The following is a 22367-nucleotide window of genomic DNA, read 5'->3' on the forward strand; positions in this document are numbered from 1 at the left end:
TTCCAGATTGATTTAATTAGCTGAATTTAAATTCCCTAGCTGCTATGGCAGGATTCTAACCTGTGTTTCGCTTGTGGTCCTGAACTATGCATGCAAGTCCAGTAAATTAAGCACTACGTTACTGTTCGCCGTAGCACCACACCACTCTGCCCTGTGTCTGTGCAGATGCCCCCTCTTTTCGGTGAAACGTGTCGTCAGATCTATTCACTTCTCTACATTAGTTTTGGGGAGCCAGGATTCCGTTTTGGGGCAAGTGAAGCTAGTCTCTTGGGCCACCTAGTGGGAGATTACTATTACTGTTTCAAATGGGCAGTGAAAGTTAGGAGAGCCAGGAGAAGTGGACAGGAGTGGATTCACACCTTAACTGGAGAAGGGAAAGCTTCTCAGCTGTAAGTGCAGATTCATTGTGCACGGGCCTCTCGTAGACCCAGTGTTTGGCCACAGATTTTTGCTTGCTGAGGCAGCTTAAAGAACAACATTGGATTTTGGCATTTATATAGAATTTGACTTTTTCAAATCTAAAGTTCACTGCTCCTGTTTATCTAGGAAACCATGCACAATCTTACGGTAAACCTCACCACCCTGCGAGTTTGGTGTTACGCATGTGGCAAAGAAGTATTTTTGGAACGGAAGCTTGGACCTCCACCAGTGCAAAATGGGAGAATGCTTCAGGTGCCTGAATGCCAGGTAGGTTTCCATTCAAATAATAGAACAGGTATGTGAAAGCCAGGCACCATTAGTTTTTGTTACGGCACCTGGAGGGAATATACCTGGTGCACTAACTCGGTAAATGTTAGTTGTACTGAAACTGGGGTTTTTGCAGAAGTATGCTTTGTAGTCTTATTATTAAGGTAGGGGGAAACGGGTGAGAAAGCATGTTTCATGCGTGTGAACTTATTGCTGAGACTCCAACAGAGAATTCCTGATCCCTCAATCAACGTTGTCGTGGTCCTTGCACGTTATTTGATTACCTGCACTGCATTTTCTCTGTAACACTATATTCTGCATTCTGTTCCTTTTGTACTACCTCAATGTATGTATGGAATGATCTGTATGGATGGCATGCAAACAAAGCTTTTCAGTATATCTCAGTACATGTGACAATAATAAACCAATTACCAATTAGAAATTTTCAGAGATTGAAAGAACTTCTGTAGAAGTTGATGGCTACAGCTCTTGAACCACACTTGTCCTACACTGCATTAAGACATTTGACCAATAAATGTAATGAGATTAATAAGTGAAAGCTTTTCATTCAATACTGGCTGCTATAGCAAAATTCTCTGTTCTCTGTATGTGGGGCAGTGTGGTTGAGATATATCACTAGCTGCTCTGAGAAGGTGGTATTAATGAAATGCAACTGAGTTTTATGCTGTGCAAAGAATGTGGAAAGCCACAGCTGTGTTGTTGTTGCATGTAAGTTGGACTGTCACGCACCTTTCCTGATGAGCCTTTTGAGTTTGCAAGTGGTTTGATTCCTCCTTGGTGTTGGGTAGTGCCCTGAGGTGAAGATTCGAGTATACAGCCAGTTCAGACGTTCCGTGGTTCTGACACTTAATGATCAATGCCCAGGGTTGTTGACAGCTGAGATTTTTTTTAGTTGGTTGGAGAAGAGGTTCTTAAGGTTATATGAATATTGCTGCAATGAGTTTATTATCTTGTGTAGAAAGATGTAATTTACCTATTTAAAGTAAAAAGGGAAAGTAAAACTTTAATATGTTCTTTAAATAAGATGGATAAATGCTAAAGGATATAATGATGGAAATGCTGAAAGAATAATGGTTTATTGAGCATTCACATAACTATGCACATCTTATAGACATAGATATTCTATTGACCAAGTTGTATTTGACTTCGCTTATATCCTTCTGTGCGTATGTATTCTAGGAGTCATCTCCTGAGCAGTCACCGAAGGATCGTAATACGATAGTGGGAAGTTATCTGGATGCAGAAGCTGAATATGATGACGTCAAGACGAGAGGTCTGATGCTCAAAATGGCTGATTTTGTTCCTCTGCCTGGGAAAATGAAAGCAGTTGTTTTAAAAATATAAAGCACGCATTGAAGTGAAACTGGGTGAAGTAATCACCAACTTCCATATCTATTCATGTAAATGTATGTTGTATTTCAAAAGGTGTGGATTTTGAACTTGTGTTGTTTCTCCAGGTCTCACTGGTTTGAAAAACATCGGAAACACTTGCTATTTGAATGCTGCTCTTCAGGCCCTTTCCAACTGGTATGCCTAGGCTCTGTCAAGTTCTATAAGCACTACCAATACATTTCATTCACGATTCATTTCCTTGGATTAATATTACAGCCTACCATTGGAATTTAGTTCAGTTTTTCTTCTTTGAGGTACCAAACATCATTTTTGTCTTTTTTTTTAAACTACCGTCATTGCTCCACTCATTTGGTTAAAACCTGTATCTAAATGAGACGTGAAAAATTGGCCGATTATAACGTCAATCCCCAGTCTGTTTTGAGCAAGCTGATTTCAATTGGAACTGCTTCATGGGAGGGAGCATTTCGACTCCATTTCTCCTAGCCTAGCAAGTGACCACAGCTCTGGACTGGTCTGCATGAGAATGTTGTCTGAAATTCCAATGAGGATAGGGCAAAGCTAAACTTACTTTCCCCCAATGGTGAATATTCCTGCTGTCCTTCATTCTGAGGAACAATCATTTGGTTCACGGGGGTCAGCATGTTCGGAGGACGATGGGAAGGTTAGATACTTTTCTGTGCTGCAATTTATAGTTCTTCAAAGTGAAACCTTAATTTTCTTTTTTTTATGCTTTATATTGTTAATTGTATGGTTTCTTTGAGGAACACACTTGACCAAGCAATGCCATTTCTGTCAAATTACTAGTGAAGGATGTTTTTATTCTTTAGGTTATTATGCAGTCCTGGAGCTGATGGTTGGCTCCTTGAACTGTTGAAACCCTTGTCGTGAAGCTTCTCTCAACACTTGTGTTTAGTAAGGAAGTCCAGTAAATTTTGATGGAACTTCAGTAAAGAAATGTCAATTAATATCTATTTGGAGTGAGAATCAGAGATGTTGTTTTCTCGGAAGCATCTGAGGCTGAGGGGAAACCTGATGGAAGTTCATAAAGTTATGATAGGCATAGATCGGATGGACAGTCAATCTTTTCCCAGGGTAGAAATGTCAAATACTAGAGGGCATTGCTTTAAAGTGAGAGGGGGAAAATTTAAAGGAGATGTGCAGGCCAAGTTTTTTTTTTACACAGAGAGTGGTAGATGCCTGGAAGGTGCTCCCAGGGGTGGTGGTGGAAGCAGGTATGAAAGTGGTGTATAAGAGCTTTTAGATGGGCACATGAACATAGAGGGATATGGAGGAATATGGACCTTGTGCAGGCAGGAGGAATTAGTTTAATTTGGCGTTAGGTTTGGCACAGACATTGTGGGCCAAAGAACCTGTTCCTGTGCTGTAATGTTCTGTGATCTTGCTGTTCTTGTGATTAAAGGTAATGATATTTTGTAAGTGTAGTTATTAGTTGGGGCTTTGCTGTTAAAGGTCATTTGTATACAATGTCATCTTTCTTTTATTTCTTCCCTAGCCCACCCTTAACATTGTTTTTCCTTGAGTGTGGAGGGTTGGTGCAGACCGACAAGAAACCAGCTCTGTCAAAAAGCTACCAGAAGCTGATGGCAGAAATATGGCACAAAAATCGGTAAGCTGCTTGACCGTTGTGCATTCCTGCTTTTTGTGCTGCTATGTGCAGCTGATAGATCATTTTGGAACACGTTCTAGCCGGGAAAAGAAGATACTGTTCAGCACAGGGACTTTCTTTTGGCTTGGCATCTTTTGAAGGAGAAAGGGAACGTGGTAATAAGGTAGTGGCTTTGAGAAAAGGTTCCAAAATGCCCTTCAAAGGACAAGCAGAGGTGGGAATGAATAGTGATTGGAAAGCTGAGCAGATTGAGATAACCATTATGTGAGCGGTTATACTCCAGGTGCATTCTTTGCTGCATTCTTTGCAAATGTTTATGCAGTAAATTGGCCACCACCAGTTGAAAAACATTTGAAACAGGCTGGAGATACGAGACTGCAGAAGTTGGCATCTGGAGCCACAAACAATCTGCTGGAGGAACCCAGCAGGTCAAATAGCATCTGTAGGAGGAAAGGAAATGTCGTTTTGGATCAAAGCTCTGCAAGAGGACTGAGTTCCTCTAGAAGATTGTCGTTTTAAAACTGGCTGTTGCTTGTAATGCCAAAATGTAGCAACCATGGTATTTCCGTTGCCGTCAGTTTCAAATTTGCCATTGAAGAATCCTATTTCTGTGAGTCAGAAGCAACTGTGATGGCGCCTTGCTTTGAAACTTTTTAAGACCATAAGACAAAGTAGCAGAATTAGTCCATTCAACCCATCGAGTCTGCTCCACCAAAGTTCGTGAGCAGTTATGTACAGAATCAATGTGCACTTGAAGAGATTGCCCTTCAGCAGCTTGGAAAGCTCTTTTTTGATTGCTGGAAAGATGTTGGGCTAAATGGCTTCCTGTGTCACAAATTTTCTATGACTTTTATGAATTATTTCCAGAATCATGATTTTGTAGCGGTTGCTACCGCGGAATAAAACAAGACTCTACTCGGAGGATTGCCAAACAGAACTGGTTTATTTTCCCGCCTTGTGCGGGCCCTTTAAGGGAGAAAAACTCCCGCCCAAAAAACCGGCAATGACGTAAGTCCTACGTCATCAGGACTTTCCCGCGCGCGGGTTCTCCCCGTCGCTCGGAAAGACGAGGCCCGCCGCCATCTTGGGCCTCGTCGCTCCGACACCGCACGACCCGACTGCCGAGCCGGTTCGCCCGACTAGACGGTGAGTCGCCACACAACCCCCCCCAGAACCGGCGAGACAGTCCCCAAGGTCCGTGGGCTGTGCCAGCTGCCGCTTAGGGGGGCGGCCTCTGCGTCGTGGCGTGGCCACCTCGACAGGCTGTTGCAGATCCAAATGGGCCGGTTTGAGGCGGTCCGCCGTGAAAACCTGTTCCCTGCCTCCAATGTCCAAAATAAAAGTGGATCCGTTATTCCGTATGACTCGGAACGGTCCCTCATATGGTCGTTGCAATGGCGCCCGAGGTGTGCCCCTGCGAACGAAAACAAACTTACAGTCCCGTAGTTCCTTGGGCTGGCAGGATGGGGCTTGACCGTGCCATGAGGTGGGAATTGGGGCCAAGGCGCCGAGCTTCTCGCGCAGTCTTTGTAGAACTGCTGGGGGTTGTTCCCCTTGGTCCTGAAGGGCAGGTATGAAATCCCCGGGGACAACTAGTGGCGCCCCGTATACAAGCTCAGCTGACGAAGTGCGGAGGTCGTCTTTGGGGGCAGTGCGTATGCCGAGCAGGACCCAAGGCAGCTCGTCAACCCAGTTAGGACCCTTCAGGCGGGCCATCAAGGCCGATTTTAGATGGCGGTGAAAACGTTCCACCAACCCGTTTGATTGAGGATGGTAGGCCGTGGTGGTGTGCAGCTGCGTCCCTAGCAGGTTCGCTAATGCAGCCCAGAGACTGGAAGTGAATTGGGTGCCTCTGTCTGAAGTGATGTGGGCCGGAACGCCAAAACGTGAGACCCAAGTTGTGAGCAGCGCTCGGGCGCAGGAATCAGTTGTGAGCCACCTCGTGAACCGGTCCACGATGGTAAGGAGGTACCGGGCTCCTCTTGAAACCGGCAGAGGGCCCACGAGGTCGATGTGTATGTGGTCGAACCTCCTACGGGTAGGCTCGAACTGCTGTGGTGGGACCTTGGTGTGTCGCTGGATTTTTGACGTCTGGCAGTGCAGACAAGTCCTGGCCCACTCACGGACCTGTTTGCGCAGGCCATGCCAGACAAACTTGCTGGCGACCAGTCGGACAGTAGATCTGATGGATGGGTGCGCCAACCCATGTACCGAGTCAAAAACGCGTCTCCGCCAGGCTGCAGGGACAATAGGGCGGGGCTGACCAGTCGCAACGTCGCAAAGTAGGGTCCGCTGACCTGGACCAACCAAGAAATCTCGGAGCTGCAGACCCGAGACTGCGGTTCTTGGGGCGTGGCTGCTCGGTTGCTGGGGCCGGGCGAGGCAGGCGTTGGGCTCGCGGCCTGGTGATTTGACTGACGGACGAACCGCTCTCGCGCTTGGCCCTCCACAGGACATCTGCCCGGGCGGCCACCTCACGGGGGTTGCTGAAGTCGGCATCAGCTAACAACAAGTGGATGTCATCGGGGAGCTGTTCGAGGAAGGCCTGTTCGAACATCAGGCATGGCTTGTGTCCCTCGGCCAATGCCAGCATCTCATTCATTAGGGCGGATGGGGATCTGTCCCCCAGGCCATCCAGATGAAGCAGGCGGGCGGCGCGCTCACGACGGGAGAGGCCGAAGGTCCGGATCAAAAGATCTTTGAAAGCCGGGTACTTATCTACCTCCGGAGGCGACTGGATGAAGTCTCCAACCTGGGCGGCTGTCTCCTGGTCCAGAGAGCTAACCACATGGTAGTACTTCGTGGAGTCGGAGGTGATCTGCCGAAGGTGGAATTGCGCTTCAGCCTGGTCAAACCAGACGCTGGGCCGAAGTGTCCAAAAGGTGGGCAGCTTGAGGGCCACTGCGTTGGCTGCTGCGCTGTCGTCCATTTCGCGGGTCCAAAAGCCGTTTGGACCGTCGGGGTCACCAATGTAGCGGTTGCTACCGCGGAATAAAACAAGACTCTACTCGGAGGATTGCCAAACAGAACTGGTTTATTTTCCCGCCTTGTGCGGGCCCTTTAAGGGAGAAAAACTCCCGCCCAAAAAACCGGCAATGACGTAAGTCCTACGTCATCAGGACTTTCCCGCGCGCGGGTTCTCCCCGTCGCTCGGAAAGACGAGGCCCGCCGCCATCTTGGGCCTCGTCGCTCCGACACCGCGCGACCCGACTGCCGAGCCGGTTCGCCCGACTAGACGGTGAGTCGCCACAATTTGATGTATTAAGTAGAGTACACTTGTAATTTTTTTGGAATATATTGAACAAGAATAACACTATGCACAATAGCTCCAACAGTAGAAGTTCAGTGTCCTCATTTAGTTTTTGGATCTTTTTTGTTGCTGGATGAAAGAGTTGCCAGGTCTGGGAAATGAAGAATCCAAGTTTGTTTAGGGTCTAATTGACAACAGCATTCCTGTGTGTAGTGCTACCATGTTTCTTTGGCCATGTTGAGTAATGAACGACTACCATTGATATAAATCTACTATGACTAGTGCATATGTAACCAAGTTACGTTTCCTTATAATCTCCTATATTGTCTCTACAGACCTAGCTATGTTGTGCCTACAAGTCTGTTCCAGGGGATTAAAACTGTGAATCCAATGTTTCGTGGATATTCTCAACAGGTGAGAATTTTATCACAGGCAATGGACATATTCTGGTGCAGATTCACCAGAATTATACCAAGAGTTAAATTCAGGGTAGATGAACAAACTTAGTTTGTGTTTATTGTAGTAGGGATGATTTCATTTTGATCATATCAAGGTATTTATGAAGTAAAAGGATTAAGAATGCAGCTGCAGAAATAATTAACTCTGGAAGGTAACATTGGGACACGGTATTGTAATTAAAGCGAGACTATTCATGAAGGAGATAGTTGTGCATTTTCATTCAAGAGGTGATAGAAATATAGGCCGTGCTATTTTGCCCTTCAGCCACCTCAAAAAGCTGTGGCTGCTGAGAAAACTCAAGCTTCCAGTATTGAGCTCAATAGATGTGGATCATAGGTGTGCGAATGGAATTGAGGTATTGAATGGTGGAGCAGGCATAAGAAACTAAATAGGTTTCTGCTATGTAAAATTTATAACCACATCCATATGTCCATATTTCCTTTGACATGGGAGGCCATTTGGCCCATTAAGCCTAAGCCAGTTCACACAGCAATCCTGTTCGCCATGACTTCGCATGTAACCTATTCTCCGTTGATGTTACCACACACTAGGGGTAACTTAGAGTGGCCAGTTGACCTACCAACCCACATTTCTATGGGATGTGGAAGGAAACCACAGTACCCAGGAGGAACTTACATGGTCACAAGGAAATCATGCAAACTCCACACACGCAGCACAAAGATCAGGATTGAAACTGGGCCACTGGAGCTGTGAGACAGCAGCTCTACCAATATTTAGGTTGTGGTCCCTTTCCAATGAGAAAGACCCCTGGACAGTACACAGCACTTGACAGCCAATTTAAGACATTGGAATTGTCATTCTTGACAACAGGATCAGAGCCTTGCGTTTGTTGTTGAGATTGATTGGGTAAAATTTTTTGCTGCATTTTTCTTTTTCTAAGTAATACCTTTTCAATAGCAGCATCACCTATAAAATGTGATAATGTTATTTTCATTCAGGATTATTTTAAATTGATTTAATTAAATAAAACAAACTACTTCTTCAGTGATACAATTTCAAATGACAATTACCAGTGAGTATAGTGTTGACTTGTGATTTGCCAAATGTTAGTTTAAATGCTGCTGTGTCACCTTCCCAGGACGCCCAAGAATTTTTGCGCTGTTTGATGGATCAACTTCACGAAGAATTGAAGGAACAAGTAGCGGACCAGATTGAAGATACCCAATGTATAACCATGGAAGAGCAAATGGAAGAAGAAAACTTGTCAGATAATGAATTTCAGTCTTGTGATTCATGTGCTGGCAGCGATAAGGCCGACGGTGAGACCAACTCGAAGATGTTGGCCGAAGATCAGGGGGGAGACCTGGTGCATGAGGAACTGAAGAACCACTTACCAGCTAAAATCCGGCCACAAGAGAGAAGCTTGCTGCATAAACTTTATAGCCACGGTTCCGGAGATGATTTGGATAAAGACACGGACACTTCTGCAGGTGCTGATCAAAGGGTATACAGTCGTGAAAGTTCAGGTTCAAAGCAGGTCGCTGGGCAAGCGGGGGCATATATGCCTCTATTCTGTGGATTTTTTTGAGATTTATAGCCAGTTTGGTCACTGCTTCATTTTTTTAAATCTCTTCTGGTCTTTCCTGAAGTAGTACCTCCCAAAGAACCACAGCCCAGAATAAGGGGATAACCTTATAGGATACTGTCTCCTCCATCTCACCCAAATATAACCTTTTATACAGCATCTTTATCACAGTAATATGTCCTGAAGTGCTTCATAGCAATGTTGTATAAAATTTGGTGGCAATCTTGCTAGAAGTTGCTAGGATATGTAATCAATAGCATAGCCAAGAAATGTGTTTTAAGAAGTGTCTTAAAATGCGAGAGAGTTGAAGTGGTTTGCAGAGGGAATGCCACAAGAAGGATCAAGGCAGATGAAGGCATATCTGCTTCAAATATCAAAATCAAAATCTTATAACCTCCTCATAATAGCACTGAGAATAAAATCAACCTCATAGATTGCAATAATTCAGGATGTGCCACCCCGTGTTCTCAATTGATACAGTATTTTCCAATGATACCTATATATCAAAATATTAAGTTCCTATCTTCCCGTTAACTCAGAGAGAATCCATGGTGGACTAGGGTTGCTCCATAATTTATATTACAGACTGCCCAAATGTCAATCGGTTATTTGTATTGTGCTTTAACCAGTATCTGCATAATTTTGGTCCTCTCAACCTGTGCTGTTTTCCCAGAATCTTTCCATTTGTTGTCCTGCTTTTAAGGATCCACTTGGCTCATTCATGCCTGCAGTTTCCCAATATCTTGTTATTCTTAACCATTTCCAAATTGTTTAATAGATATCGCTAGAAATTGAATACATTTTCACACTTCTACTTGTTTTAACACTACTGTGCCTATTTTAACTTGAAGGGAAATTGGACTGGGTACTTTGGCTGAGGGTGTCATTTCTTTGGTGTCGTTCGTGTTCTTGGTAATGTCATTAATGTATGTGATGCTCATTTCATTGATTGAAATTGGTATGAAAATATGTAACCTTCAACCTATGTTCTCACTCACAGTAAGACAGGGTGAAAACTCAATCCAGTATTGCCAACCATGCATAAATTAGTGTCCCTGTTGGGAAGTTGCTGTTTTCTTCCTCATTATGCCTATCTGACTGATCACTGATCTGTTTGTGCAGGTATCAATGTATCAGGTTTCAAGGTATCAATCCTGTGTCAATGAGTTGCTTGCAGCAACTTTTCACTGCAGCAATCACTCCTCTGATCCCTGTGAGCATTATGAACGCATGACTCATGGTGGTTGAGGGCCATTTGAAGAGCACAGGAGTTATTAAGTGGGCAGGATCATTGGAAGAAAGCGTTGTGGGCAAACACAGTGAAAGTACTTGCCTCTGACCCCCCCATGTCTTTCCTCCATGACAGCCTTTTGAATAGTTGATGTGGCTACAATGGAGAGTGTACTTTAAGGGCGAGACCCACTTCCCATCACTTGCAGGACAGAAGCAGAACTGAAATCTCTATAACCAGCTGCCATTATGAATCATGCAGGTCATTTTAGTGCACCAAAACAGCTAACATACCCAAGTAAGTTTGTTTTTAAGATGAATGAATTCAGTGGTTTTATTTTTTGAGTCCCACAATTGGGCAAAAGATTAAATGCAGCACTCATTTAATGCACCAAAAAGTAACTGAAATAAGTTCAAAGGAGATGTGCGGGGCAAGTTTTTTTTACACAGAGCGATGGGTGCCTGGAATGTGCTGCCAGGGGTGGTAGTGGAGGCAAATACGATAGAGGGATTTAAGGAGCTCTTAGATAGGTACATGAATGTGCAGAGAATGGAGGGATGTTTACATTGTCTAGGCAGAAGGGATTATTTTAGTTAGGCATTTAATTACGAGATTAATTAGTTCGACACAACATCGTGGGCCGAAGGGCCTGTTCCTGTGCTGTACTGTTCTATGTTCCATGAAATCCAATTTGTAGGTAAAGGAGTACAAAAGATCCAAGAACAAATGGCACTAACCACATTATACAACAAAACTGCTTTCATGTTTTCTTTGAGTTGCACAGTGCAAGTAACACTCATTTTTCTTACTTTTAGAGATTACCACTGACGTGTCGGTGCACAGTTCTTCAAGACCTAGTAGTCCTATGCTGAATGAAGCAAATTCAAGGCTGTCCAGCAGTCCGCCAAGATCTGCTTCAGTGTGGGGAGGTCTTGTTTCCTCACACAAAAAAGGTATTGTCTGCTGTAAATTGGAGTTGAAAATCACCACGTTATCCCCAGTGGATTAGATTACTGTCTGGTCTGGTAACTCTGCTGTTCAGACTCGAAGATTCTGTGTCGCATTCTGTTCTCTACTCGGTGAGCTGATTAACACTTCAAGCACTGCATACAGTTTTGGTCTCATTTAAGGAAGGCTGTTTTGCCTTGGAGGCGGTTCTGAGTGCACTTATTAAGTTTATTCCCGGGATGAAAGAGTTGATTTATGAGGCAACATTGAGTAGATTGCAACTATGCTCTTTATAGTTTAGCAAAATGAGAGCTGATCTTGTTGAAGTGTACAGGATTCTGAGGTGGTTTGACAGTGTAGATGCTTTGAGTTGGTGTGGTAATGTAGAACTAAGGAACGTACTCAGAGTAAAGGCTCACCCGTTTAAGATAGAGGTGAGGAATTTCTTCTCTTAGAGTTGGGATCTTTGGAATTCTGTACCTCAGAACTGCAGATGCTGAGTCATTAAGTATACTCAAGGTTGAGAGAGATTTTTGGAGTTAGGGGAATCGAGGATTATGGAGATTTGGTAGTAGAACTGAGGACAATGATCAGATCAGCTTGATCTTTTTGAATGGCAAAACAGGCTTGAAGGGCTGTATGTTAAAGTCAAAGTTGAGTTTTTTGTCATATGCAAAAGTCCATGTATGCACAGGTGTAATGAAAAACTTGTTTGCAGCAGCATCATAGACATAGCATATAAGCAACATTCATAAGAAAAATATAAATTAAACATAAATTACACACAATTTTTACAAGAATTAACACTGAACAAAAAAGAAAGTCCATTTTAGTGCAAAGTGATCAAAGAGGTCATAGTGTTGCTAAACTCCAGTGATTTAGGTTTTACTCCTCTTTCTAGTGTTCTTATTTCTCTTGAATGTTAATGCACCTACCTGAGGATTTGGGAGAGTTCCCACTCTGGACATTGACCTCCAACTGAAAGTCAGCTGGTGATAGGGATGTGAAAGTCGTCAATCCTGCTAATTTTATGTTAAAATTCACATATTAATTATGGCATTTGGGCAAGGAAATGGAAAGCTACTGGAGAAATATATCCAGGCATGGCATTTGGGAAAATGTTATTTTTATGCCAATGTCACTATTGTATTTTCAGCAATATCCGATTTAATCAATAAAGAAAAAGTACAAAGAGTAATGGAAAAACAGTACCTAATTTCACGTCCCCTCAGTAATAATAATTCTGATTCTGAAAAGGGATTAGCATTTTGAACATATGTTTATTCAGATGTTCCATTTGTTCTGTGTGACGGTAAAAGTGGGAAAAACTGCGATCATGTGAAATATTACAAACTGGCATTTTACATAGCAAGCTACATCACAACTTCATTCTATTTATTTTTCCCTTGCTTTTAAAAGAGTGTAACCAGCAGAATCTTGGTTAACTCTCTGTGAAATTTTGTATTCTGTGTTAATGGAATTTGTGTTCAATTAATTTTGGCAGCTAGCATTAAAACCACTATTCCTGGATGCCATTTGAATGCAGAGTTGAACTCCTTTCACTCTGCCGTAACCTCATTGTCCCCTACAACAGCAATTTCCTCTGACCTACACATTCTGGCATTTATCTCTCTTATAGCCAGGAGGGCTGTGTTGCTTAAATGGAAGGAAGTCACTCCGCCTACTCATGCTCAATGGCTACGGGATGTTATGTCATACCTAAATTTAGAGAAGATCCGCTGTTCAATTTCTGAATCTAACTTAGATTTTCAAACGCGGTGGGGACCTTTTTAGAATTATTTTCAAAACCTTTGATTTGGTGGTTAAAATATAGATATTGGCTGATATTGCCATGTGTCAAGGGTTTTTCCTTGTCCTTTCCTTTAGTAAACAGCTTCGGTCTTGGTAGTGGGTTTAGATTTTTTTATATAATAAAATTATTCCAATTTATTATTAATTAATTATCATGTGTGATTATTAATGTAGACTATTGTGATTTCAACTATGATTTAACGCAATGTATTTAGTAGTACTTTTACCTCTTTGATTCGTGTACTCTGTATTTTCTTTGCGGAATTAATAAAAATATTGTAAAAAGAGAAGAAAGAAAGCAATTTCCAGTCCGTACAAGGGATCCCAATCCAAACATCGACCGTCCATTTCCCACCACAGATGCTGCCTGACCCGCTAAGCTCCTCCAGCATTTTGTTTTTTGCAGCAATTTCCACTTTCCAGTTTGAGCTCCTAACTGTCTGCATGAAGTTGCTCAATAAATTAAGAAAATTCCTGGATTTCTTGGACTGGAATGGAATTGGTGCTGATCAAGTCATTTTCATGGAGACATTGGGGATTTCCTTATTCTCCATCTCTGCCACATTTGTAGCCCAGGTGGTGAAAAGGAAGAACAAACATTTCTATCCCCACTTTCCCAATAGTTGCTCCCCTTGTTACCCTTTGAGTTCAAACATAAAGTATCTCTTTGTTAGTATGTCAAGTTCATAACTTTTAATATAAAACTTCCTTCCCAGTGAAATTCTGCTTATTTGCTTTCTTCTTTAGTTGCCTCTTTTACACCGCTTAAAAAGAGAAAACAAGCAAAGTACAAGAGTGTTATCTCTGACATCTTTGATGGTACAATTGTGAGCTCAGTGCAGTGTTTGACTTGTGATCGGGTAAGTGTCAACTTGTGGCCTATTTCCAGTTCCTTGAATTTGTTTTTACCTTCGTGCGTTTTTGTGGGCTATTCAGGGTAGAAACTTGCAACTTCTTCCATGTTTCAGTCTGTTGAAATTTAGTTGGCATTAAAAGATAGTATGTCTGCATATCTGAGGATGTGAAGTAGGGCCAACCGCACCTTGTTTGTTGCTGTTGAAAATGGAACTGCCTAAAATTGAACCCCAAATGAACAATGGGCAAAATGTTCTTCCAGTTTAGTCTCAATACCTTTCAACCTTTTTGGGAATCATTTTTTGGATTTGTTTTTGCCTTTGCTGTTTTATTGACTTATTTTGGGAGCACTAATGAGGCTAGGAGTATTGAGACCTGAGCATGGTGTATGTCCTTGACCTTGAAGAACAAGTCCATAGATCCTTGAAGGTGGCAACACAGGTAGATAACATGGTTAGGAAGGCATAAGGGATACTGGCCTTCTCACTAGTGGGGGCATTCAATGCAGAAGTAGAAAGGTTATGCTCCAACTTTATGAAAACTTTGTCAGACCTCAGTGGATACTGTGCGCATTTCTGGTCACAGTGCTATAGGAAGGATGTGATGGAGCTGGAGAGGGTGCAATGGATATTCACCAGGATGTTGCCTGGGATGGAGCAGTTCAGTTATGGGGAGAGACTGGAGATGCTAGGACTGTTCTGCCTGAAGCAGAGGAGGTTAAGAGAGGATATGATTGAGGTATATGAAGTTGAGGGGCCTAGATAGGGTAGACTGCAGGAAACTTTTCCCCATTATCAGAGGCGGGTGAAATCAGAGGACATAGATTTAGGGTAAGAGGGAAGATTTACAGGGGATATGAGGGAGACCTTCATGCAGAGTGATAAGTACATGGAATGCACTGCCTTAGAAAGTGGTTGAAGCTGGGTCGCTGAAAGCATTTAAGAAGTGTGCAGATGAACACTTGGATTGTTGGGTACGGAGGGTTATGGACCACGTGCTGGGAGATGGGATTAATATGGAAGGGTGCTTACTGGTTGGCATGGGTGAGTTGGGCTGAATGGCCTGTTTCCATGCTGTCCGACTCAATGAGTCTATCGACGAGCTCAAGTTTATGAGTTTCTGCTAACTAAAGCTTCTCAATCCAAATATCATTGTGGTGGGTTTCACCTGCATCCACTCTGTGGCCTTGACACACTTCCAACTTTTGTAGAGCTGTGATCTGATCGTAGCTGTTCAGTTTTTGGACGACACAAAGCAGAAAGACTGCATTGGCTATGGAGATGATGTCATGCTCCAAGATCTCAAAGAGTTAAATGAGATTAGGTTGCATAAAAATTCCTTGAATTTTCATGAGTTTGATGTGATCGAATAGCTAGGTTTAAAAAGATGAAAGAATGCAGTACAAGATTTACAGAAAGGCATTTGCTGATGGGGGAATTTAGAAGAAGGAACAACATTAAATTAGATCCAGTCCATTTGAGGGTGAAATTGCAAAGCCTTCTTTCATGCACTGAGTGGTGGATCTTAGGAATTCTTTTCCCCTTAAAAGGTTGTGAGTGTTGGAGTTCAATTAAAATGTTCGACATTGAGGTGAATAGATATTTATTGTACAACATTATCAGCAGATAATGTTGTACAATAAATGTAGATCAAAGGGGACTGGATGGAGTTTGGATGCAAATCAGCCATGAATGGCAGAACAATCAAGGGCTAAGTTGCTTCCTCCTGTCCATGTGTTCCTAGAGTACCGAAACTTGATAGGATATTGAAACTGACCTGACCATTGACTTGTATAGCTCTTGTAGTACATCATTAGTTTTGAATATTGACTGTAATTAAATCATTTACTTATTTAATATAGAGACAAAAACATTTTCACAGCTAACAGCCATTTTCATCCTTCATCTTTTTCTCAGTTTGAATTGCTTGCCAGCCATCCCCAAAACAGGTCTGTTTGATTTTAAAATTGGTCATTTCATCTCCCAGACAGCTGCAAGAAGTAATAGAAGTGCCTTTGTCTTTGTGCTTGCAATCTTTGATTCCCTGCACAGTAAATAGGAAGCCTTAAATTCTGTAAAAGAGTGAAGTGTCAACTGCTTGGAGTTGTCCTATTTTGATGTGTTAATAGAAAAATCTATTGCATCTGTTTAATTAAAATTAATTTCAAATAAGATTAATTTAATTTATTTTACTAGATCAAATTTTGTATTTAGCCAGGCCAAGCAGAATTAAAATCTAAATAGTTGGCTGGGACAGAGGAACCAATCCAAATCCTAGTGCAAAGGCTAATCTGGTTAATGCTGGGCCAAACCACTTTAATTCTGAAAATTGCATGTGACCTTTGTCTACTGTTTATGACTGATCATTTCTTGCAGGATGAGATTGTTGATTGATGTACTTTAACTGTACAGCAGTAATTGTAGACTTGGGCTTAAGATATCCTATTAGTGTGATCCAGGGACATCTGTGCAAGGCATATAATAATGTGCTGTGGGATTAGGTACCTCGAGGGATTTGATGCATTATGTAAATAGTTATCATGTGTACTGTGCAGTTTTGCATGTAGGCATGGACTCAGCATAAATACTGGTTTCTAAGTGGGTGCAACCATTAACTCATTTGCCCCTGGGATTGACACTGGAATTGTTTAACACTGATACTGGCATTGCTTGTCGCAGTGAAGTGATTGATTGCTCAAGGCAGTCATTCTTTTGCTTGCTGCAAAAAAAAATCTGCAGGGTATTATTTTTGGTAATTATTGTGTATACTGTTTGTTTTTTTCCTTTTAAAACCCCAAGTGCATGTATTTTTTTGTAACGCGAACATTAAATGCACAAGGACGTGTATTTTGTGTGTAGGGAAAAATCAGTCATATTAAAACCCTAGAATTATGACCTTGATTGCAGAATACGAGTGCTATCCACTGACAGTTCCTCATTTCGTTAGTATTTAGCATGTTTAGTTGTCAATGTTTCAATTGTTGTTTCTCCTTTCCCCTCTGTAGTTTGGGTTCTCCCTTAAAAGGGGTGCTCATCTTTGAGCCCTAACATTGCTAACAAGGTATCACATTAACTTGTATTCTCTCTTGATCAGTAATTGCACTATTACTCTTAATTATACTTCTTTGTGCCTGTGCATTTGTCCATAGGTGTCCACCACTTTGGAGACATTTCAGGATCTTTCCCTGCCTATCCCAGGTAAAGAAGATTTGGCCAAACTTCATTCCTCAAGTCACCAAATGTCCTTGGTAAAAGCAGGGTCATGTGGTGAGGCCTACGCTCCACAAGGTTGGATCGCATATGTCATGGAATACATTAAGAGGTGTGCAGCAGTTCTTAATTTAGTGATGGTGGAATGAAAAGTTCTGTGATAACCTTCAGCACTTAAAGTTGTCAAAGCAAAGTAATGATGGCCTTTTCAAGTCAATAATATTTCTGGGTTTGTTATCTTCTGTTTCCTAGTTGGTTCTGGGGTCCTGTTGTATCCTTGCAGGATTGCCTGGCTGCCTTTTTCGCTAGAGATGAGCTGAAAGGTGAGTAAGGACCTTGTGAACAACGAGAATATTTTAACATTGGAGGGGAAGGAATGTGGGGTGGGAGGGGGGCTTTAATATCTTAGGATGACCTTAAAGAAAAAATTGCTCTTACTTTCATTTTCATGCTCTTTCCTGAATTAACAGTGTGTTTGTACACATTGCAGACATTATATAATAGAAATTCACAAATTGTCAGCGGCATGTTTCTCTCGCACTGTGTATGCTGGTACATATGTCTTACTAAGGCTATACAGACCAACTTGCTCATGGGTCAGTTTGTCATCTGTGCTGATCCAATCTGAGGGAGAATTTAGGCATGTTCTATTGTTTTCATGTATATTAGGTTAAGGCAGGACTGAGCTCACACTGACATTTTAAGTATCCATTGACCTTGTCAACTCTTGAAGTCAAGGCTAGCACTTTTGGGTACATTATAAGAGGCACCCATTGAAATAGATTTCAGCAAGGATGCTCTCGGAATGAAAGAAATATAGTTTTGTATGTTCAGTAAAACTCCGATAATCCGGCACCCTCAGGGCTTTGGTGCGGGACTGGCTGATTGTCTGGACTATTGGATATTACTCAGTATCCAGTAATTAATACTTCAACGCATTTTTAATTCAGTCTTTTTAGGTAGTGTACAGTAGCATAGCGAACTTTCCAATGAACCTGGTGTGTTTAAAGGAAGTGCAGGAACCTGAGTATAAAGGCAGCGTGGGAAATGGGACCCTGGTGAGTTTAAAGGGATCACAGGAAAAGCAGCCCTGGTGGACCAGCTGCCAAGCAATCAGGAGGTATGAAGAATGGGGCTGTCAGCTTTTTACAGGACTGTTTGCTATCAATATATTGGTCAACAATTGTATGTTTAATAACAGCAACAATTCTCAGAAGCAGAATTCTTTTCATCCTTTATTTAAACTGTGCTTCTGTGGCATTGCACATGTTTAATATTTATATCCTTTGTAAAATTCTTTTATGTTTTTGCAGGTGACAACATGTACAGCTGTGAAAAGTGTAAAAAGTAAGTATTGTTTTTATTGGGTTGGAGTTGGGCTGGAAGGTCTGTTTCCATGCTGTACCATTCTAGGACTCTAAATGTACTCCTATGTGGCTAGTGGTTCTGGAGAGAACTGTGGTGACTTTCTCCTCGGTCAGCTTGTTTTTGACTTGTGCACCTGTGCTTTGCAAAGCAAAAGTTAGAGATGAGCTGGAGGTCAGATGTTGGCACTGAACTCTGCACTTTTCATCTGGCCTCTCCGTTTTATGCCAGGAATGGCCAGCACAAGTAGTGCAACCTCATTCAATTGAATGAGATTGCTCATCCTGATATAAATGTAGGAAGGTGGTTTGTGTATTTTACTTCACTAGAAAGAAGAAACACTTGTGTAAACTTTTTTTTACTTTGATCTCTGTCTTTTATCATTTTAAATCTATTTGAACTGTTTATAAATGGCCTGATTATCAAAAATAGTTAAAAGGTCCTTTGGCAGCAGCGATCTATCAAACAACCATCTGGATATTGAGGCCTCATGACCCTCAGTCCAAGGCCCAGTCACTGCACGTGACCTGCTTTTTGCAGCATTGTTACAACAGCTGGGCCTCCAGCTGAGAATTGCGAAAGGTAAGTATGGCTGCAGGAAAATCATGGCAGTGGCGCCAATATCTTCTTTGCTTTAGCTCGCGTGTATAAATTTGTGTCTCAGTTTGTGCACCCATTCATCAATATTAATTCTATTTTCTATTCTAAACTTGACTCATGTTTAAATGAGCATTTGTCAAACCTTCCTTAGCTAACCACTAAGAGGCTCACTTAAATTTACAAGCGTTGCTCAGGAGTCCAGCTTTTATTGCCATCCCTACCTGGCTATGTGGTGATAGAAGTGAGCTGTTTTATTGGACTGATGGAGTCTTTAAGATGAGGCTGCTGCCATAGTGCTATTTGGTAGGAAGATACAGGAATTTTATTTATGTTATGATTTACTACTTACACAATTGTAAATTTGTTGAACAGAAGTTTATAACAAAAGTATTAGAGAAGCATGGTGAACCTAAACAGGACAAAGCAAGCTACAGAGGCAGAGCGTTCGTGGAAACAGAGTCAATGAGAACCTATGAAGAAAAAAGCCAGGCTGTTGTTCTTTTGGGTGCATAACCCTTCGTCAGAGTGAAGGCTGTCAAAAAATAAGCAAGCATGAACAGAAAGTGAAAGAAATTTAAAAGAAAACAGTTCACGAAAGTTGAGGAATTTACTTCAGTGATGGTTAGGGCTTGGATTTTGTCATGGAAAAACTGGACCAAAATCACAAAGGAGTCGCGATATATTTTTCAAAATCACAGGAAGACTCTCCACGGAAGGATAAAGTGAAGGGAAACAGTCATAAGCAGCATTACAGACCATAATTGTAAATGGAGTAATACAAAGAGAACTAATGCAGTTCTGTACAGCCAATTCAGTTGATTAATCCGGCAACCTGTTATGAAGCCTCGTATAGTGGAAGCAGTAGCCAGAGTATCAGGACTACAGTAACAACAAAGTAAAGCTAATAGATTTTCAGGAAAGGTATGGAGATCACTAAAAATATCAGACTTCATCAAAAATCATGGTATCCTTGATACCTGTCATCAGAATAAATTTCAGTCAAAGTGGGTAGTATTCCTGAGAGGTATGACAATAAATTAGAAATTTCAAAAGTTATAAAGAAAATAATGGAAACAAACCACATTATCTTTTTACAAGTGTATTAGTTTATGGGATATAGCAAGGCTCTAGCTAGTTATTCCGAGAATGTGGTTGAATACTTATGGCACTTTGGAGGGTGGTTAAGAGTTGGAGTGACGGAGGATGAGAGGTGTATAAGATTATGATGGGCATAGATAGAGTGGACAGCCAGCATCTTTTTCGCAGGGCGGCAGTGGCCAATACCAGAGGACATCCGTTTAAGTGAGTGGAGGAAAGTTTAGGGGAGAAGTCAGAAGTAGATTTTTTATACAGAGAGTGGTGGGTGCCTGGAACACATTGCTGGAAGTGGTGCTAGAGGCTGATTCAATAGGGACATTTTAGAGACTCTTAGATAGACACATGGGTGTAAGAAAAATGGAGGGTTATGGTCTGTGTAGGAGGGAAGGGTTAGATTAATCGTGGGGTAGGTTTATGTAGGTCGGCACAACATCGTGGGCCAAAGGACCCATACTGTGCTCTACTGTTCTATGTTCTATACTGGTATGAGCTGGCAGAGAAGCAGATTATTGATTTAAGACTGTAGCCTTGATTGGAACTGAGCTTTGACAGGACGTAATTAAGGGGAAGGCTCTTTGACATTCACAAGGTGAAAGATGTTTAAGACCTTGCATCTGTAAGTGATTGTACAAGAAGATGCTAGTTCAGACAGGCAAGGAATATTTTAGAACTAATATCAGGAAGATCTTCAGATGCAGTTCGTCACACATAGTTAACTTCTAGATAGCGTGGTGGAGAAACAAGATTAATCCAGATACAGCGCCAACTCCATCTTTAAATTTGTCGATGATACTGTGTTACTGGCCGGATCAACACCAATGACGAGACGGAATACAGGAAAAAGATCGCAAGCCTCGTGTCTTGTTGACAGAACAACCTAGTTCTTAATGTCAGCAAGATGAAAGAGTTGGTTGTTGACCTAAGGGGGGGGTGGGGGATTGGAGTGAAAATAACCCTGTCCTCATCAATGGAGCTACTGTCGAGATAGTCAACAGCTTCAAGATCCTAGACATCCATATCACTGGTAATCTCACCTGACCTCTTCACACTGATGCGATGATCAAGAAAGCACATCAGTGTGTTTACCTTGGACGTCTGAGAAGATTCGGCATGTCCATGAGGGTACTCTCAAACTTCCACAGATGCAGTATAGAACGTATCCTGATGGGTTGCATCCCAACGTGGTATGGCAACTGCTCTGCTCTAGACTGATGGAACCTGCAGAGGTTGGTAAACACAGCCCAGTCTGTCACAGGCTCATCGCTTCCTTCCATCCAGTCCATCTTCATGGTGCGTTGTTTCAGGAAGGCTAGTGGTATCATCAAGGATGTCTGCCACCCTGACCATTCTCTTTTCTCTCTTCTACCTTCTGGCGAAGGTACAGGAGCTTGAAAGTCCAGACTTAAGACTGCTTCTTCCCCACTGCGATCAGACTTCTGAACCAATCACCTCTTTTACATCCCTTTCCTGGTGGTACTGCCACATTCTCAGACTCTTAATTCCACCTCTCTCGGTTACTCTGTAATTGTCACTTTAGCATTTCTTTTTACACTACTACAGATTGCACTACAGTCTTTGCACCGTTCTGCTGTTTTGCACTCGTTTATTGTTATATTTATTATTACCATGTGCGAACAAGGAATTTCACTGCTGCTGTCTGTGATAAACTAATCTAATCTGAAGCATTGTTTAAAGAACAAGCAGCTGGAGGACTTCGGCTGGTCAGGTGGCATCTGTGGAGCCAAAGGGACAGTGGACACTTTTAGTCAAATAGTCCTGATGCACGGTCGACACTTGAAATGTCGACTACCCCTTTGCCTTCACAGATGCTGCCTGACCCACTGAGTTCCTCCAGCAGCTTGTTTTTTTTTGCTGGAAATCCCAGCATTTGCAGTCTCTTGTGTCTCCATGTCAGCATTACTTAAGAGGGGGCTGCATGGTGAGGTGGTCACAGTTCCATTCTGATGTTGTGGGTTGTGAGGTGGCTAATGAGGTCAATGTAGGAACTACAGACTCTTCCACAGGTGGGGTAGGAGTTGCCTGACATTAGCTAGTGAGGTGATGCACTTCATCCATTGTACATGCTGAGTTTCTGTGTGACCCTGATCCATGGATTCAAGGTCCTCAAACTAATCCTAAATATTGCTTCTCCAATATTTGGGCCAAGAAATCTCAGGGGTCAGTGGGGATGTTGCTTTTTTTTTCCCAGGGAGGTTTTGGATGCATAGCCAAAACTCTTCCTCCATTTATCTTTACCTGCTACAGAGCTCAGAATAGAGTATCTGTTTCAGATGTACAGTGTTAGG

The 22367-nt window shown here is 42.3% G+C and overlaps 1 protein-coding gene across 4 annotated transcripts in view; it reads left to right on the top strand.

The window, feature by feature from the left end:
• Positions 1-22367, top strand: part of usp33 (ubiquitin specific peptidase 33) — a 76196-nt gene that overhangs the window by 17222 nt on the left and 36607 nt on the right. For all 4 annotated transcript variants that reach the window (XR_007955992.1, XR_007955993.1, XM_052011911.1 and 1 more), the window contains exons 6-16: positions 547-687; positions 1888-1981; positions 2166-2235; positions 3575-3688; positions 7274-7352; positions 8497-8848; positions 10990-11127; positions 13682-13794; positions 16938-17110; positions 17251-17321; positions 18312-18345. Coding sequence is in view for 2 of the 4 variants with exons in the window: in XM_052011911.1 (XP_051867871.1) it covers positions 547-687; positions 1888-1981; positions 2166-2235; positions 3575-3688; positions 7274-7352; positions 8497-8848; positions 10990-11127; positions 13682-13794; positions 16938-17110; positions 17251-17321; positions 18312-18345 (1379 nt within the window). In the remaining 2 variants the exon portion in view is untranslated. The remainder of the gene's footprint in view (positions 1-546; positions 688-1887; positions 1982-2165; positions 2236-3574; positions 3689-7273; positions 7353-8496; positions 8849-10989; positions 11128-13681; positions 13795-16937; positions 17111-17250; positions 17322-18311; positions 18346-22367) is intronic.

Source organism: Pristis pectinata, chromosome 3 (genome assembly GCF_009764475.1).
Source record: "Pristis pectinata isolate sPriPec2 chromosome 3, sPriPec2.1.pri, whole genome shotgun sequence".
Taxonomy (NCBI): domain Eukaryota; kingdom Metazoa; phylum Chordata; class Chondrichthyes; order Rhinopristiformes; family Pristidae; genus Pristis; species Pristis pectinata.